The 16647-nt window shown below is 41.0% G+C and overlaps 1 protein-coding gene across 8 annotated transcripts in view; it reads left to right on the top strand.

Moving 5' to 3' along the window:
- The window catches only part of ARHGAP12 (Rho GTPase activating protein 12), a 113040-nt gene that overhangs the window by 19147 nt on the left and 77246 nt on the right, over positions 1 to 16647 (top strand). For all 8 annotated transcript variants that reach the window (XM_057543076.1, XM_057543072.1, XM_057543071.1 and 5 more), the window contains exon 3: positions 249 to 1003. In XM_057543076.1, coding sequence (XP_057399059.1) covers positions 326 to 1003 — 678 coding nt within the window. In that variant the 5' untranslated portion in view covers positions 249 to 325. The remainder of the gene's footprint in view (positions 1 to 248; positions 1004 to 16647) is intronic.

Genomic DNA, 16647 nt, shown 5'->3' with positions numbered 1-16647 from the left:
TTAGCATATTTACCCTTCCAGTCACTGGTTCAGTTTTGGTCATAAATGACTGAAAAATGTAGATTACAGTTAGAATGAGAGCGTTTGTAATGCAGGACCATACGTACAATATTAGACACATGTTTAATTTCTGGGTTTGAGATTTGAAGGTAATGTTCTTTATTCTGTGATGCTTGTGAATGAATATTAAAAATCCAGACTATGTTAACTTTTTTCTTCATTCTCTTCCTTTATTTAAATAAAAATAGCCGTATTGGTCCAACAAGCCACAGAGCCATAATGTGGCAAAGCATCCTTTTTGAGAGGTGAATATTACGGAACGAAGATGGCTGACAGAGGCGGGAAGATTGTTCCAGGGCAGGTGTGTATTGAAGTGGAGTATGATTACGAATACGAAGCGAAGGACAGAAAGGTCGTGATAAAGCAAGGGGAGCGGTACATCCTGGTGAAGAAGACCAACGATGACTGGTGGCAGGTCAAGCTGGACGAGAACTCCAAAGCGTTTTATGTGCCTGCCCAGTACGTGAGGGAGGTCGGCCGCAGAGCCCTGATGCCGCCTGTGAAACAGGCAGCGGGGCTGCCGAATCATTCTGTGAAAACGACGCAGAGTCTCCACCTTCACAGGTCAACAGAAAATGTGAACAAATTGCCCGAGCTTTCAAGTTTTGGAAAGCCGTCGCCGCCTGTTCAAGGAACAGGTCTTATTCGTGATGCCAATCAGAATTTTGGACCCAGTTATATTCCAGGTCAGACTGCCAACCTCAGCCTGGACCTGACCCATAATCATGGAAAGTTCAACAGTGACTCACATTCTCCCAAAGTTTCTGGCCAGAATAGGACACGGTTATTTGGTCCCTTTCCTGGTCCGGAGTTCTTGGACGTAGAGAAAGCTGGCTTCTCCCAGGAACAGTCTTGTGATTCAGCAGGAGAAGGCTCGGAACGGATACGTCAGGATTCGGAGTCCGGTGATGAGCTTAGCAGCAGCTCCACTGAGCAGACGAGGGTAAGACTGAAAGTGGATGGTGGAGCACTTGTGCCACCTTCATAACCATTTAATTATACGTGTTACTCTTTTTTTATTTTTTAAAATTTACTTTATTGACGTATAGTTGATTTACAGTGTTGGGTTAGTTTCTGGTGTGCAGCAAAGTGAATCAGTCATGTGTATATATATATACATATACACACACACCTTTGTATATTCTTTTCCATTACGGTTTATTGACTGTAGGCTCCCAGTGCTATACAGTAGGACCTTGTTGTTTATCCATTCTTAATTATAGGTTTTATTTTAATTAAAATCTTTGTAAGACTTAGGAATTGTTTGTTTTGCCTTATGTTTTCAGAGTACGTGGGTTTATCCCAACTGAGAGAGACAGAGAATATGTGAAATAACTTGTGGGATGATGGAGGTTCACTTTAGGGCTTCTCTGATTCTTCTTGTTCCTTTATAGGACTAGAACTTCCAGAAGTGTGGACACTTTTTTTCCCCCTCTCTATTGATTACCCATTACGTGGAAAGGATTTACTTAGTTTATCCAGGGATGATATTTCTTTTACTGGAAAAAGTATGTTTTCTAGCTGCACTCATTTTGATTTGTTTTCACTAAGTCTTCACGTAATAATGGATATAAGAGGAAAAATGTCACAGTAATATTAACTACTAATACTAACTCTTGTTCTTTGAAACTTGTTTATTAACCTTGAATATTAAATAAACATATATATCAAGAGAGAGAATGCACAGACCTTTACCTCTGTTCATGCACTTTTGTGTCTTACGTGTCTTGCATTGAATATTAGCCTTGAAAAAATTTTGCATCTGTGGTTTGATATCCCCCCCCCCCTTTACCTAAGTTTATTTTGAGATGACTTTGTGTCAGTTTGTCAAGTAAAGTGAAGTAATTTTAAAAGCACATGCGTGAAACTGAAACTTGAATGTGTTTAGAAAAGTTTAATTATTAGTGAATTTGATAAGTTTTGGGCCTAAAGCTCTGTTGTAAGATTTATTCATCAAGTTAAGTCAGTGAGGCTGCTCTTAAGGTGTGGTCTGATTGTAATGGAACTAGTATGTTCTTTTTCTTTTATAGGTTTTAATTTTTCTTGTGACATTTTGAATGGAGATAGGAAAAAGGGAAGGTTCTCTAGAAAAACTTCTGATGCTTCAGATCAAGGCAGTTACTGTCAGTTTACCATCATTCGTCTTAGTCTTTTCTTCAGTCCTTACGTGATACTTTGATGTAGAATATTTCTTTCGTGTGTCCTGGAATTTTTCTGTGTGTGGCTCTTTGTATATTAGTTGCACTTGGGGAAGACGTGTGTTTTCTCTTCCATCTGGCCATCACCACTGTTTCACACCTGAATTTATGCTTCATGTGTAGGTCCACTAGCAGCCCTGTGTTCTCTTCATTGTGCTCGTCTTAAATGCACTACGTGGAAGGTCGAGGCTCCTAACCTCTCCTGGACTGTTTGGAAATCCTGTTCGATTTCTCTAGCCAGACCTCGTCCTAGCTCTTCGTGGCAGCTGTTTCAAACCTTTTCCGTCTTATTCAGTTCTCTGATTCACCTGCTTTTCCCTGCTCTCCTAGCAGATAGTCTTGCCTTCTGTTTCACAGCAGAAGTGAAAACCGTGGGGTGGGAACTGCTTCCGCTTGGGGAGGACGTATGCACAGCAGTTAATCGAGCTGTCTTTAGATTTGAATCCAGGTCCATGTCACTTACCGGCTGAGTGATAATTGGGGCCAGTTACTTAACTTCTGTGTGTCTCAGTTTCCTCCTCTTGACATGGGGATCACAAGTGGGTTCCTGTATACCTAGCACGCTTACAACTGTGCCTGGCACTTAAGCAAGTAGAGTAGGTATCTACTGCTGCTTAATAAATTACTCCCAGATCTCCTGGCTTAAAAGAGTAAACATTTATTATGTCACAGTTTCTGTGGGTCAGTCATTCAGAAGCAGCTTAGTTGGTGGTTTTAAAGGCTTAGGGTCTCTCACGGGGTTGGCGTCTTACGAAGGCTTGGCCGGGCCGGAGCAGCTGCCTCTAGGATGGTCACTCACGTGGTGCTGTTTGGGCCTCTTTGCAGATGCTTGAATGTTGTGACTAGCTTTCCCCGAGACACAGCCATCCAAGAGGGAACAGGGTGGACGCTGCATTGTCTTTTATGCCCCGATGTTGGAAGTTGCACCCTGTCATGTCTCAGCGATCACACAGCTCAGCCCTGCTCTGTGTGGAGGATACAGCACAGAGTGTGAATATCAGGCTACGGGACATTGAGGGTCACCTCGGGGCTGGCTATCGCAGGACGCATTCAGCACACAGAGCTGTCATTACTGTTGTCATTGTCGTTTCTGTTACAGTTATTCCCGCCATGAAACCTACAGGTGCACCAGTGTCGTCAGTGATCTCCCCCAGTACAGGCAGTGCAGGCATGGCATCTTCTATCAACGAGCGGTCTCTTCATATTTGCTTTTCCCTCTTTTTCACAAACCTTTTGCTAAACATTGTGTAGCGTTGTGCTCATATGGCTTTAGACTCATTATTTACCAAGTTTTTTCCTTCAGGATGTACATTTGCTCATGTTTTCCTGTTTTAGTAAAGCTCTTCAGCAATACCTTCCCCTCCGAGTATCACCTTATCACTCTTTACTGGCAACTTCTGCAAAGAGTTGCACGTATTTGCTTCTTTGTGTTTGCTCATTTCGTGCTCATTCCTTAACCTGGTCTCATATGGCTTCACCACCCCACCTAAACAGCTTCTGCTAAAAGCTGCCCACGGTTTGTTTCATTGTTGATAAATGTACAGACAGTTAAAAAAAAGTTTTATACATAATCACATCATGATTACAGTGAACAAGATTAATAATCAAAAGGCAACTTAAAATAATTTTTCATTGAGGCATAGCCTATAATCACGTGTGTAAATTGTCCTGATCTTAAATGTACGGCTTGATGGATTTGTGCTTATGTACAGCCATGAGCCCCTTCCCAGTCGGTATCTACACCCTCCCCGCCATGTCTCTGCTAGGAGATTTTCATTCTTCTGACGTGTTAGTACTGATCAGTCTCCTTTAATTAAACTTTCATTTTGAGATGATTGTAGCTTCGTAAGCAGTGGTAGGAAACCATAGTGAGGGGTCCCCTGTGCCCTCTGTCCATTTGCCTCCGTTGTAATGTCTTGCCAGACTGGACTGTAGTATCACAGTCAGGGTGTTGACGTTGGTACAGGCGAGGTGCTGGGCATTTCCATCAACACGGGGACCCCTTATGTTGCCCTCTTAATGGCCACACCCGCTCCCCTCCCACCCCCAATGCCGCTTAACCGCTCACCACCACTAATCTGTTCTCCATTTTTATAATATTGTCATTTCAGGAATGTTATATAAATGGACTCACAGCCTATGTAACTTTTTGGGGTTGGCTTTTTAAAAAATATTTATTTATTTGGCTGCGTCTGGTCTTTGTTACAGCACGCGGGATCTTTGTTGCAGTGTGCGGGCTCTTCTTTGCAGCACGTGGGCTTCTCTCTAGTTGTGGCTCGCAAGCTCAGTAGTTGCGATGTGCGGGCTCTCTAGTTGTGGCGCGTGGGCTCATTAGTTGTGGCGTGCGGGCTTAGTCGCCCTGCAGCATGTGGGATCTTAGTTCCCCAGCCAGGGATTGAACCTGCGTCCCCTGCGTTGGAAGGTGGATTCTTAACCACTGGACCACTAGGGAAGTCCCCGGGATTGGCTTTTATCATTCCACATAATTCTCTGGAGATTGATCCAGGGTGTTGTGTGTATCAGTGTTTGTTCTTTTTGTTGCTGACTAGTATTCTATGGTATGGATGTACCGTACTTAAAAATAATTCACCCATTGAAGAATGTCTGAGTTTCCGGTTTTTGGCTATTGCAAACAAAGCTGCTACGCATAAACGTTACTGCACAGGTCTCTGTGTGAACGTACCTTTTTTATTTCTGTGGCATAAATGCCCGTGTGTATAATTGCTGTTTAACTTTTCAAGAAAATTAAACAGCAATTACATGGCAGTTGCACGTTTAATTTTTCAAGAAACTGCCAAGCTGTTTTCCAGAGTGGCTGTACATTTGCATTTATATCAGCAATGCTTGTGATCCAGGTTCTCTGCATGCTCACCAGCATTTGGTGTTGTCACTTTTTTATTTTAGCCATTCTGATAGGTGTGTAGTAATTGCTCCTGATTTTAATTTCCATTTCCCCAATGGCTAGTGATGTTGAACATCTTTTATGTGCTTATTTGCCATCAATAGATCCTTCTCATTGAAATGTCTTGTCAAGCCTTTTGCCCATTTTTAATTAGACTTTTGTACTGTTGAGTTTGGAGAGTTTTAAAATTATTTTATTTTTTTACTTTTTATTTTATTTTTTTAATCTTTATTGGAGTGTAATTGCTTTACAATGTTGTGTTAGTTTCTGCTGTACAACAAAGCGAATCAGCTATATGTATACATATATCCCCATATCCCCTCCCTCTTGAGCCTCCCTCCCACCCTCCCTATCCCACCCCTCTAGGTCGTCACAAAGCATCAAGCTGATGAGAGAGTCTTTTTTTAGTATAGTCTAGATACTAGTCTTTTGTCAGATATATAATTTGCAAATATTTTCTCCCAATGTCTTTTTGTCCTCTTAACAGTGTCTCTTGCAGAGCAAAAGTTTTTAATTTTGATAAAGTCCAATTTATTAATTTTCCCTTTTATGGATCAGGCTTTTGTGTCAAGTCTAAGAACTCACTATATCGCTCTATTAGTCAGGGTTCTCCAGGGAAACAAGCAGTAAGGCGTGTGTGTGTGTGTGTGTGTGTGTGTGTGTGTGTGTGTGTATGGAGAGAGATTTATTTTAAGGAATTGGCTTATGTGGTTATACAACTTGGCAAGTCCAACACCTGCAGGGTGGGATGGTAGGCGGGAGACCCAGGGGAGAGCCAGTGTTGAAGTTCAGATCTGAAGTTTGTCTGCTGGCAGAATTTATTCTTGCATGGGAGGTCAGTCTTCTGTTGTCTGTGGGCCTTCAACTGACTGGATGAGGCCACCCACTCTGTTGGGGGGGGGCAACTTGATGTATTCAAAGTCCACCAATTTAAATGTTAATTGCAATCCAAAACACCCTCACAGAAACATCTGGAATAATGCTTCACCAAATATCTGGCCCAGCTGAGTTGACACACAAAATTAACCGTCACAGTAGGTTTAGATTCTAAATATTTCCCTCAAGTTGTTTTTTCCCCTAAAAGTTTATAGTTTTACATTTGAATCTACTTTGAGTTTAATTTTTGTATGAGGTTAAATCAAGGTTCATTTTTTTTTGGCCTGTGGGTATCTGATTACTACAGTACTGTTTGTTGAAAAGCTATCTTTCCTCCAATAAATTGCTTTTACACTTTTGTCCAGAATCAGCTGGCCACACTTGTATGGGTCTGTTTCTGGGCCATCTCTTCTGTTTCACTCAGAGACATGTATGTCCCTCCTCTAATACCACGCAGGCTTGATTACTCTAGCTATATAATAGTCTTGAAATTGAGTAGACTGATTCCTCCTACTTTCTTCTTTTTCCAAGATATTTTTGCTATTGTAGGCCGAAGAGGGGGAGAAGGTCTTTGCAGATATGATTAAGGTAAGGATTTTGAGATGAGGACATTATCCTGGACCCTACATGCAACCACAGATGTCCATAGAGAGGCAGAGGGGCACCACACAGAGGGAAGGTGTGAAGATGGAGCAGAGGGAGGTGTGAAGATGCCAGCTGGGGTTCTAATAGGGATCATCTGTAGGTTGATTTGGGGAGTAATGCCGTCTTAACAGTATTAACATTTCTTGCAGGCAGGTCTGGTAGTGCTGAATTCTCTCAGTTTTGTTTGTTCAGGAAAGTGCTTCACTTTGATGCATGATTTCTTTAGATACAGAGTTCTTGTTGGTGATTTTTTTCTTTCAACACTTGAGATATTTTACCCACTCTTCTTGTTTGCATGGTTTCCAGTGAGCAGTGGCTCTTATTCTTGTTCTTAGTAGTTCAGTGTTTTTGCCTCTGGCTTCTTTCAAGATTTTCTCTTCATCTTTGGTTTTCTGCAGTTTGTGTGCGTTTTTCTGTATTTTGGTATTTGTGTAAGTTTTTGGTATTTATCCTGCTTTCAGTTTGGGAAATTTCTGTTGACGCACCTTCAAGCTCATTGATTCTTTTCCCAGCTGTGTCCAGTCTACTGATCATCACATCAAAGGCATTTTCTCTTTTCTGTTGCAGTGTTTTAATTTGTGGCATTTCTTTTTGATTCTGTCTTAGATTTTCCATCCCTCTGCTTGCATTACTCATTTGTTCTTGTATGGTGCCTACTTTTTCCTTTACAGCCCTTAAAATATTAATAATAGTTATTTTAAATTCCGCCTGATAATTCCAACATCTGTGCCGTATCTGAGTTTGATGCTACCTTTATCTCTTTAGATGGTTTTTTTCTTGCCTTTTGCCATGCTTCGTAGTTTTTGTTGAGAACCAGACATGTTTTATTGGGTAATAGGAATGGCAGTAAATAGGCCTCTAGTGTACAGTGTTATGTTCAACGGGCTAGAAATTGGACTGTGTTTAAGGTTTGATGTAGTTGTAGGTACCAGACAGGGGCTTTAACTTCTTCAAGTACCCATGTTTTTGGCCTTCTCCGAGAGTTCCTCATTAGTGCCTGGCCCCCCAGTACATCTCCCTGCTGCCTACCTGGCCGGGACGGGGGGCGGCGGCAGTGCCTCATTCCTTGGCCCACATGCCCTCCACCAACATGCTGGTAAGAGGATGGCCTCCTTGCCGCTCGGCGGTGGTGCAGGTTCTGAGTCTCCAGTAAGCGCCCTCTGTGTGTATGTACGTAGGTGGGAGGGGTCTTGTGACTGTCTGGCAGTGACCGCCCTGGTTGCTGCCTCTGTCTTCTCTGACACCACCCTGGCGGGGGTCTTGGGGTGCCTGTTACAGCCCTGCTTGCCGCCGCTGGTGGTCTGTGGGTGGAATCGGTGGTTTGTTCTGTGGCATTTGGCTGGACTAGAGCGGTAATATCCAAAACCTTTCAGTCTTGCTGGTCTTCCCCTTTTCTGGTTCTTCTGCTAGATGTAGAGCAGAGATTTGTTGGGGCTTTTTTGGTCTGTGCCTGTTGGTGTTTCTGGGTTGCTGACTTCCCTCTTTTTTTTTTTTTAATATTTATTATATTTTGGCTGCGCCTGTTTTTAGTTGCGGTGTGCAGACTTCTTAGTTGTGGCGTGCGGACTTCTTAGTTGTGGCATGCAGACTTCTTAGTTGTGGCATGCGGACTCTTAGTTGCGGCCTGTGGACTCTTAGTTGCAGCATGCATGTGGGATCTAGTTCCCCGACCAGGGATCGAACTTGGGCCTCCTGCATTGGGAGTGCAGAGTCTTACCCACTGGACCACCAGGGAAGTCCCTGACTTCCCTCTTCAAACCTGAGGTGTATGAAGCCACAAGTAAACCCAGGGAACTCACCAGCATGTTGTTCATTGGGTCCTGAGGTCACAGTTGGTTTACCTTCTCTCTGCCTTTCAGAGTCGTCTTCTGTTTGTTTTATATATTATGTTTTTATTTATACCTAGTGTGAGGAATAGGGTAAAGTACATTTTCCTCCTTTTTCCCAGAACTGGAAGTGATTGGTAAGTTTTTAATGGTAGTTTTTAAGTACTCATTGTCTTGACCTCCTAACAGTCTTGGTTAGAGGATGGCCTCTTTGCCACTTGGCAGTGGTGAACGTCCTCTGGGGGATCCTCTCATCACAAGCTTCCATCATGCCCTGTCCTTTTCCTTTGCTGTACTCATCACACTTATGATTGTTTTCTTTCTTCTCACTAGTCAGTCTGTGGTCTCCAAGGCCAAGCTATCTTGTTTATCTCTGTCTGTCCGGTGCCTAGCATGGTACCCTGGTACATAGTAGATGTGCTAAATGCTTCTGTAATGATGACCAGTGTTTAGCCACAAATACATGGAAGGGGAGACCTAGATTAATGTCCCATCAAAGATGCATGTTTCTGCTTGAAAAACAGCCATCCAGCAGTGCTATGACCTTTGACACAGCATAGGCTTTATGAAGAATGTTATTAGAGAGGTGAAGTTGGGGGTAGAAAACTGTAATGTGATAGAGAGATTCCAAAATTTGAGTAAAAAAAAAATCATAAAATTCAGTCTCCCCCACTCCCCCTTAAATTTGGATACATCATATGCAGGGTCTTCAACAGAGCAAGTTTTTATGTCATTTCAAAGTTTATACTAATGGTTGATACGAAGATGAAACTGAAAAATCAGTGTTAGTTCCGAGCTCCAAACCTTAGAACAGCCTTAAAAATTATACGCTTTGCTCCTGATGCCCTATTTTTCTCTCATGATCTCATTAATATTCCTTTAATATGTGTGTCTTACCAGCCTTGAGTATCAAGTTTCCTAGTTCCCTGTAGTTAGAAAGTGAGGTCTAAAGCTGGAAAGTCGAGATGGTAGACCTTCGTCTGTGAGGCTGACAGGATGCCAGAAGAAGTGATGACTTTAGGAAGAAGGCCAAAATACTGTAAAGCTGAGAATCATGTTATTTTAAAAATACAGTGTGAATGTTTATGATGACTATGAATCTAGAAATGTTTATGTTCTATACTAGCTTTTTTATGTTGGCAGATATATTTATAGAAAGACTTTCTTCATTGACGGTGCTAAACTAATGTATTTCTGGCATTTGAAATTAATTATTAAATTCATCTGGAAAATTTTATATATGGAACAATTCATCAACATTTCTAGGTGTTATAGTACACGAGGTTCACAAAATCAGTTCTGTAATTTGTTATAGATTGAAGCTTTGTTTCTAATTGAAAAATATTTAAATATTTGTTTTTAGTCTTTATTCCCATATTATGTGGACTGTTAATACAGATGGTTATTGTATTTTAAAATACAGATTTTAATTATACAATCATACATATATCTGTGTATTTACAAAGTAAGAATCGTACCATATGTGCAGTTTCACCATACGGAGTATTTTCAAAATATCTATTATGCAAACAGAATATTTATTAAAGAAGAATGCTGAGAGGTGTAATTTTTCAGGCTAATTGGATTTTCTGGTTAATTCAGGATTAGGTATAAAAGGTTTCAGTGTTTGTTAGAGATTTTCCTAAATCTGTTTCCACAAAGATGGTGCTGAATCTGAAAACAGACGTAAATTAGCTTTGTATAGCGGCAGCTAATAATGTCCCCTTTCGTCCAAATCCTGGCTCGCTGTTGGTAGACCTTTTTGTGAAGTCCTCCCCTGCCCTGCTGCTGGGACCCGTGGAGTCATTACGTAGCTTCCTTAAAATTCTCTGAAATGCTGCTTTGTCACCTGCTCAGACTCAGCACAACTTCCTGTTTAATTTCTTTGTTGCTTAGAGCAGCTCCCAAATTAGGAATTTTAGGAGATTTGGGTGCTGATGGCTTATACTATATAATGGCTTGAATAAGTTTTAGTGAATTTGTCTGAAAACCTGATCTTCAGCATTTATATCATGATTTTCTTTGGTAAAGTATGGATGAAGTTCAGTGTCTTATTTCAAAGCGGTTGGAATTGTCTCTTGAGTACTGGTATTGTTTATTTTACTTTTTTTGTTGTTGTTGTCTTTTGTGATTTGCTCTCAAATTATGTCTCTCTCTCTTTTTTTTCAATAAATTTATTTATTTGTTTATATTTATTTTTGGCTGCATTGGGTCTTCGTTGCTGCACCTGGGCTTTCTTTAGTTACGTTGAGCGGGGGTTACTCTTCCTTGTGGTGCGCAGGCTTCTCACTGCGGTGGCTTCTCTTGTTGCAGAACACGGGCTCTAGGTGCACGGGCTTCAGCAGTTGTAGCACAGGGCTCAGTAGTTGTGGCACGTGGGCTCAGTAGGTGTGGCTCGCGGGCTCTAGAGCGCAGGCTCAGTAGTTGTGGCGCACGGGCTTAGTAGCTCTGCGGCATGTGGGATCTTCCTGGATCAGGGCTCAAACCCGTGTCCCCTGCATTAGCAGCCGGATTCTTAACCACTGTGCCACCAGGGAAACCTTATTTTACTTTTTTAATTTAGGGCAATGTGGTGTCTGAACTTGAGTTAGGACAGATGTGGCTTTTAAGATGTGGGATCTGCTGCTGTGTAGCTGTATGTCCGTGGGCAAGTCCCCTAATCTCTGAGCCTCAGTTTTCTTACCTCTAAAAATGAACTGAGAATTGTTGTTATATTCAATGAAATACTGTGTGTGGAACTCCTTGTGTATCTGGCACAAAGGGAAGCCCCAAGCACGATACTAGTTCTGTTCTCTCCAAGTCTTACGGTTGCTGGCGGTCTTAGAGATTAGAATGCCCAGACACAGTATGTTTAAGGGTTTCACTGCTCTTTCAGAACCCTTAGTTTTCTAAAACTTGATGTTTTAAGTTTGTCTATATATTAAACATCACTAAAATCCTTCTTAGACCTTGAATCATAGGAGATGAACATTTTCAGTGGTTTCTGGATTTTTAAACAATTTTCAAAATTATTTTTAAATGTTTTTATAAAGTAGAAAGCTGTACCTTTACTTATTTGAGTGTGAAGGTGAACTTTGTATTCCTTTTGATAATAATTATTAGTAGAATTGGTGGTATATTTTTTTGCACAGAAACTGGAGTGATTAATATCTCTGCTTAATTTCAGAAAGACGATCTCATGGGTGGCAGATCTACTTAATCAAAGCAACTGGCAGGTATATTTAGTGGCTTTGCTTTAGAAGGCTGGCCAGCTAAATTACTGTCAGATTCTGGGTTTTCTATATCCCCCTGCCCAGAATGCATAATCTAGTATTAACAGTACTTGACTCTTGAAAAATTAGTTAAAACAGTTGACTGTTTTGAGACAACCAAGATAGGTGTATCTGGTGACTTAATCTTTAGAAAATAAAAGGGAAAAAGCTGGTAAACTGGAACTGACATTGCATTTAAATAACTAAAATAAATAATAAATAAAAGACTCAATATAAGAATAGATGTACATGAAATCGAACATATTTATAGTAAGCCCTTAATAATCTCTGCCTGTGTTGAACAGGAAATGTATTAATGTGAAATCTGCAGGTGGAATAATAAAAGTTTTTCTCTCTCCCCTCGTTAATCTTTTTTTTATTCTTTAAACTTACCTTAGCAAGTAGTAATTGATCGGTATTTTAGTCCCATTCCAGTTCTTGGACTGTCCTTTGCTGGAGCATATAAAGTACTAAAGGAGTGGTGGGAAGTAAAGAAAAGGGTTCTGATGATCTGCAGAAATGGTCATCATCGCCGCATATGGAGAGTTGTTTGTATTAAGATTGAATCTTATTTCAGTAATATTTTAATTCGTGACATCCCTGGGAGTGACGAGATCAGCAGTGCTTTTTTGGGTGGTTTTGTTAGTTTGACTTTTTGCTTTATAATCAGCTGTAAATAAAGACAGCCATATTTAGGCAAACTTATGAAGTTTTTCAACTACAGTGTCCTTTAGCTTTCCTTTCTTTGTATTTTCCTCCTCTGAATAGCATTTGGGGAACTCCATGTTCTGTTTCTGCTTTCTAGGATCATCTTCTTGTCAAATCTTTCTACTAAATCAAAACAGGAAAGAATAAAGTTTTTTTGATTTTATTTGATTGACTACATACATATTTATAAAGTCACAGGATTTATATGAAAAATGCAGTTTGATGAAAAATGCAATCAGAATTTGGTGAAAAATGCAAACTCCTCTCTCAAGAAATGCACATTTACATCAAATTTTGCTCTAATTTCAAGGTATCCAGAAACCCAGGTTCTTTTTTTTTTTTTTAATGCTATTCTTGTCTGTTTACGTTCTTTTTTTTATTTATGTATGTATGTATGGCTTTGTTGGGTCTTCGTTTCTGTGCGAGGGCTTTCTCCAGCTGTGGCAAGTGGGGGCCACTCTTCATCGCGGTGCGCGGGCCTCTCACCATCGCGGCCTCTCGTTGCCGAGCACAGGCTCCAGACGCGCAGGCTCAGTAATTGTGGCTCACGGGCTGAGTCGCTCCGCGGCATGTGGGATCTTCCCAAACCAGGGCCCGAACCTGTGTCCCCTGCATTGGCAGGCGGACTCTCAACCACTGCGCCACCAGGGAAGCCCCCGAAACCCAGGTTCTTAAAGTGAAAGTTTTGGGCAAAGTAATTATGGAGTGAAAATTGATGAATCCTCTTTAAGGAAATTTAGGCATAAATGTCTTAATTAGATGGAAATTTGGGAGAGGAGCTAGATCTGCTTGAGATGACATTTGGGTCAAACCTGAAGGCAAAGTTAATTGAGATCTCTTAGGATGACTGCTCTTACTCTCTTCGGCATGCCTTCTATTCTCCATGAGAAGAACACCTTGTTCTAACTGCTGGGGGTCTTTTCTCAGAAACTCTTGATATTAGAAAGTAAATGCTTTATCATCTATCAGTAACTTCCTTCTGGAATAAAGAGACTGCTTTAATTTAGCATCGATCTGTTTATCGGCTCCTTCCTCTTTGGTTGGTTGTGACCTTTCCGAGGATCTAGTGAAAGCCGTAGACCATCATTTCAAGAAAATGCCTGCATGTATATTCATGCGTGTGGTACCACGGGGTTCACAGTCCACAGGAAACTCTTTACGTCCACCTCCCTTTCACCTTTTTCCTGACCCTTTTCTCGCCTTTGCCTTTTCTGAGACAAGTTGGTCTCTTCTTTACCTTTCTTATGAACTTTACCTGTCCTTCTGCCTCATGATCCTAGATGCACTTGGCTTTATTTTACCCTTTTCTGCTTTAATTCCTGTCTGTTAGTCAGAACTTAGTGGTAGAAACCCAACTGTGCCTAGTTTAGGCAAAAGGGAGTTTACTGGCTCATGTAACCAAACTAGAGGAAGGGTTTATTCATGTAGGCATTAGGGGTGATTGGAACTAAGGCCTTCTCACTGTCAGGATTTCTTTTATCCTTTCTCTCTTACCTCTGATTCCCCTTCCATGACTCTGTCATTCTTCCAAACAGACTTCTTCCACATGGCTGTAGACAAGTTGCTGGCAAGTGCTAGGGTCACATCCTTAGTTTTTCTATTAGAGCATCTATTTTTCCTCCCTTAGTTCTAATTCAGAAAATCTTGGAGAAAGAATTGGCTTGGCTTGGGTTATGCTTATGCTTATGACCAGGGACATGGTTGGACCATACCCAAACTGCGTAGTTGGAATTTGAGGAGAAGCAGTTCCCCCTCAGAAGTGGCAGACGTGCTGTTCCCAGAATAAGGGAGAGGTGGCAGGCAGGCATATCATAGTTGTCGACCATATCTTCTTCTTCTGAGGTCTTCCCAGTTCACACCCATTCTGTGCCAGGTCAGTTATCGAGTGTCATGAAGGCCAGGGGAAGAGCTGGCCAGGACAGAGTTATCAGACTGATTCTAGTTCAGCATAGGAAGAGCAAAGTAATATTCCCTTTGTGCATGTCCTACTCTCTTCAGATTGTAGTCTTTAAAGCCAGAGATTGTATCCTACCCACTTCTGCCAGCAAACTTCTGACAACAAATAATATAGTAAAGAATCTGTATAGTGAAGGCAATACTGATTTTAAAAAAAGCAACTTAATATGCTTAACATGATATGTCTACAGTTGATAAGAGGTGAACTTGTTTTGGTTAATTTTAAGAGTCAGCTTGGCTGGACCATGGTGTCCAGATACTTGGTCAAACATTATTCTGGATGTTTCTGTGAAGGTGTTTTTTGGATGAGATTAACATGTAAATTGGCGGACTTTGAGTAAAGCATGTTGTCCTCCATTATGTGGGTTGGCCTCATCCAATCGGTTGAAGGCCTTAATAGAACAGAGAATAGAACCTCCCCTTGGTAAGAAGGAATTCTGCCACCAGACCACCCTTGAGCTCGAACTGCTATGTTTCCCTTGGTCTCCAGCCTGCCAGACTGCTCTGTAGATTTTGGACTTGCCAAGCCTTCACCATTGCATGAGCCAATTCCTTAAAGTAAATCTTTTTCTATGTCTGTCTATCTGTCTGTCTGTCTGTCTGCCTGTCTATACACATCTTCTTGTATCTGTTTCTCTGGAGAACCCTAATATACAGGTTACAGCCGCTGATTGCGTCACACTTTTATCATCACAGTCAGATCCAGAAGAAAGACCTGAAGTGCGTACGTGAAATCCTTTGCAGGGACAGCTCACCTTAGCTTAATTAAGTCTTGTGCTCGTCTCTGGACCAATTCCTCTGGTAGGTAGGCTGAGCACTCTGATGCGTCAGCACTGTATTTGTTGCCAGCCCATCACAAAGAAGGCGTGAGGTGCGCAGGGTAGTACGATTGGCAGTACCATCAGAATCACATCATTCGGGGGAGGGCAGATACCCGAAGAAAGGACGGCGGTGGTGCTCGTACCTGAAAATAGGGCCTGCTAGGCAGTCAAAACAATACATGTTCATGTGGCACAATTATTTGCTACACGTTGGAATATATCTATCTTTTGGAATATGGAATGAGTGTATTCTTTATGTTTTAGAATTCTTGGATACTGTGTAACATCAATTGCATATAAATTTCTTCACTTCTGTAGACCAGTTCTGATGGACTTTAATGCATGAATTTTCCAGTTTGTGATTTTAAGTCTTAGACATGTTTAAAGATTAAAGTCACAGTGTCAGTTGACTTGAAATACTGGAAATTTCTCTCTCTGTCTCTTTAGATGTATGTATGCATATATGTATGTATGTGCGTTTGTATGTATGTGCGTGTATGTGTAAGTATGAGTGTATGTATGTGTATGTATGTGCACATATGTGTGTACATATGTATGCATGTATGAATGTGTGTATGTGTGTGTATGTGGGTATGTATGTATGTGTGTATGCGTATGCATGTGTGTGTATGTATGTGTGGGTATGTATGTATACACACATACATAATTTTAGTATGATTGTAGTAGAGTAGCAGTAGAAAAAGATGGTTGGAAAGATGACATAATTTTAAGAGTCATTTAAAAATGTGTTCATTAAAAATGTTAAAATGTTCTGTGTTTTCACCCTGTTTTCTTCGTAGGAAAGAATTTGCTAATCTAGGTGACATATCAACAAAAACAACAGATGTGGAAACATTTTTGCATTTTTGTTGAGAAAAATCTCATCTGTATGCATAGAATATCTTTAGCAATTGCTTCAGTAAATGCCAGACAGATGGTTTAAACTCAGGATGACTCCTTGAACAATTTTATCACAACAATTATTTTGAAGCCTGTTATAACAACACTCGAGCTCGCATTTCTGGAGAATCATGAATGTAACTTGGTACATTAAAGGGAGAGGGAAAGGGCTAGGCTTCTAAACCAGAGAAATTTGTGTCTCAGAGCCTTTCTACAAGATGCTTGACTTCTGAAGCCCTCTTTCTGTAACCTATGGTTGAATACTACCTGTCTGTTTTTCTGTCTCATAGAGAGGAATTCAGTAACTTAAAAGTGGTTGGAAGGTAGGTGAGTGAAAACTTGGTTACGGAAGAGAAATAGAAAAATGAAGAACTAGAGGGGATTCATTAATATTAATATTATAGTGAGAGACAGGATGATGGAAGGAACTAACCATGGTTAGTTGAGCATCTTTACTGTGTCAGGCACTAGAATAGATACTTCCATATGTGGTTGCTTCCCAGC

Source organism: Balaenoptera acutorostrata, chromosome 3 (genome assembly GCF_949987535.1).
Source record: "Balaenoptera acutorostrata chromosome 3, mBalAcu1.1, whole genome shotgun sequence".
Taxonomy (NCBI): domain Eukaryota; kingdom Metazoa; phylum Chordata; class Mammalia; order Artiodactyla; family Balaenopteridae; genus Balaenoptera; species Balaenoptera acutorostrata.
This window is presented reverse-complemented; position numbering and strand designations above follow the sequence as displayed.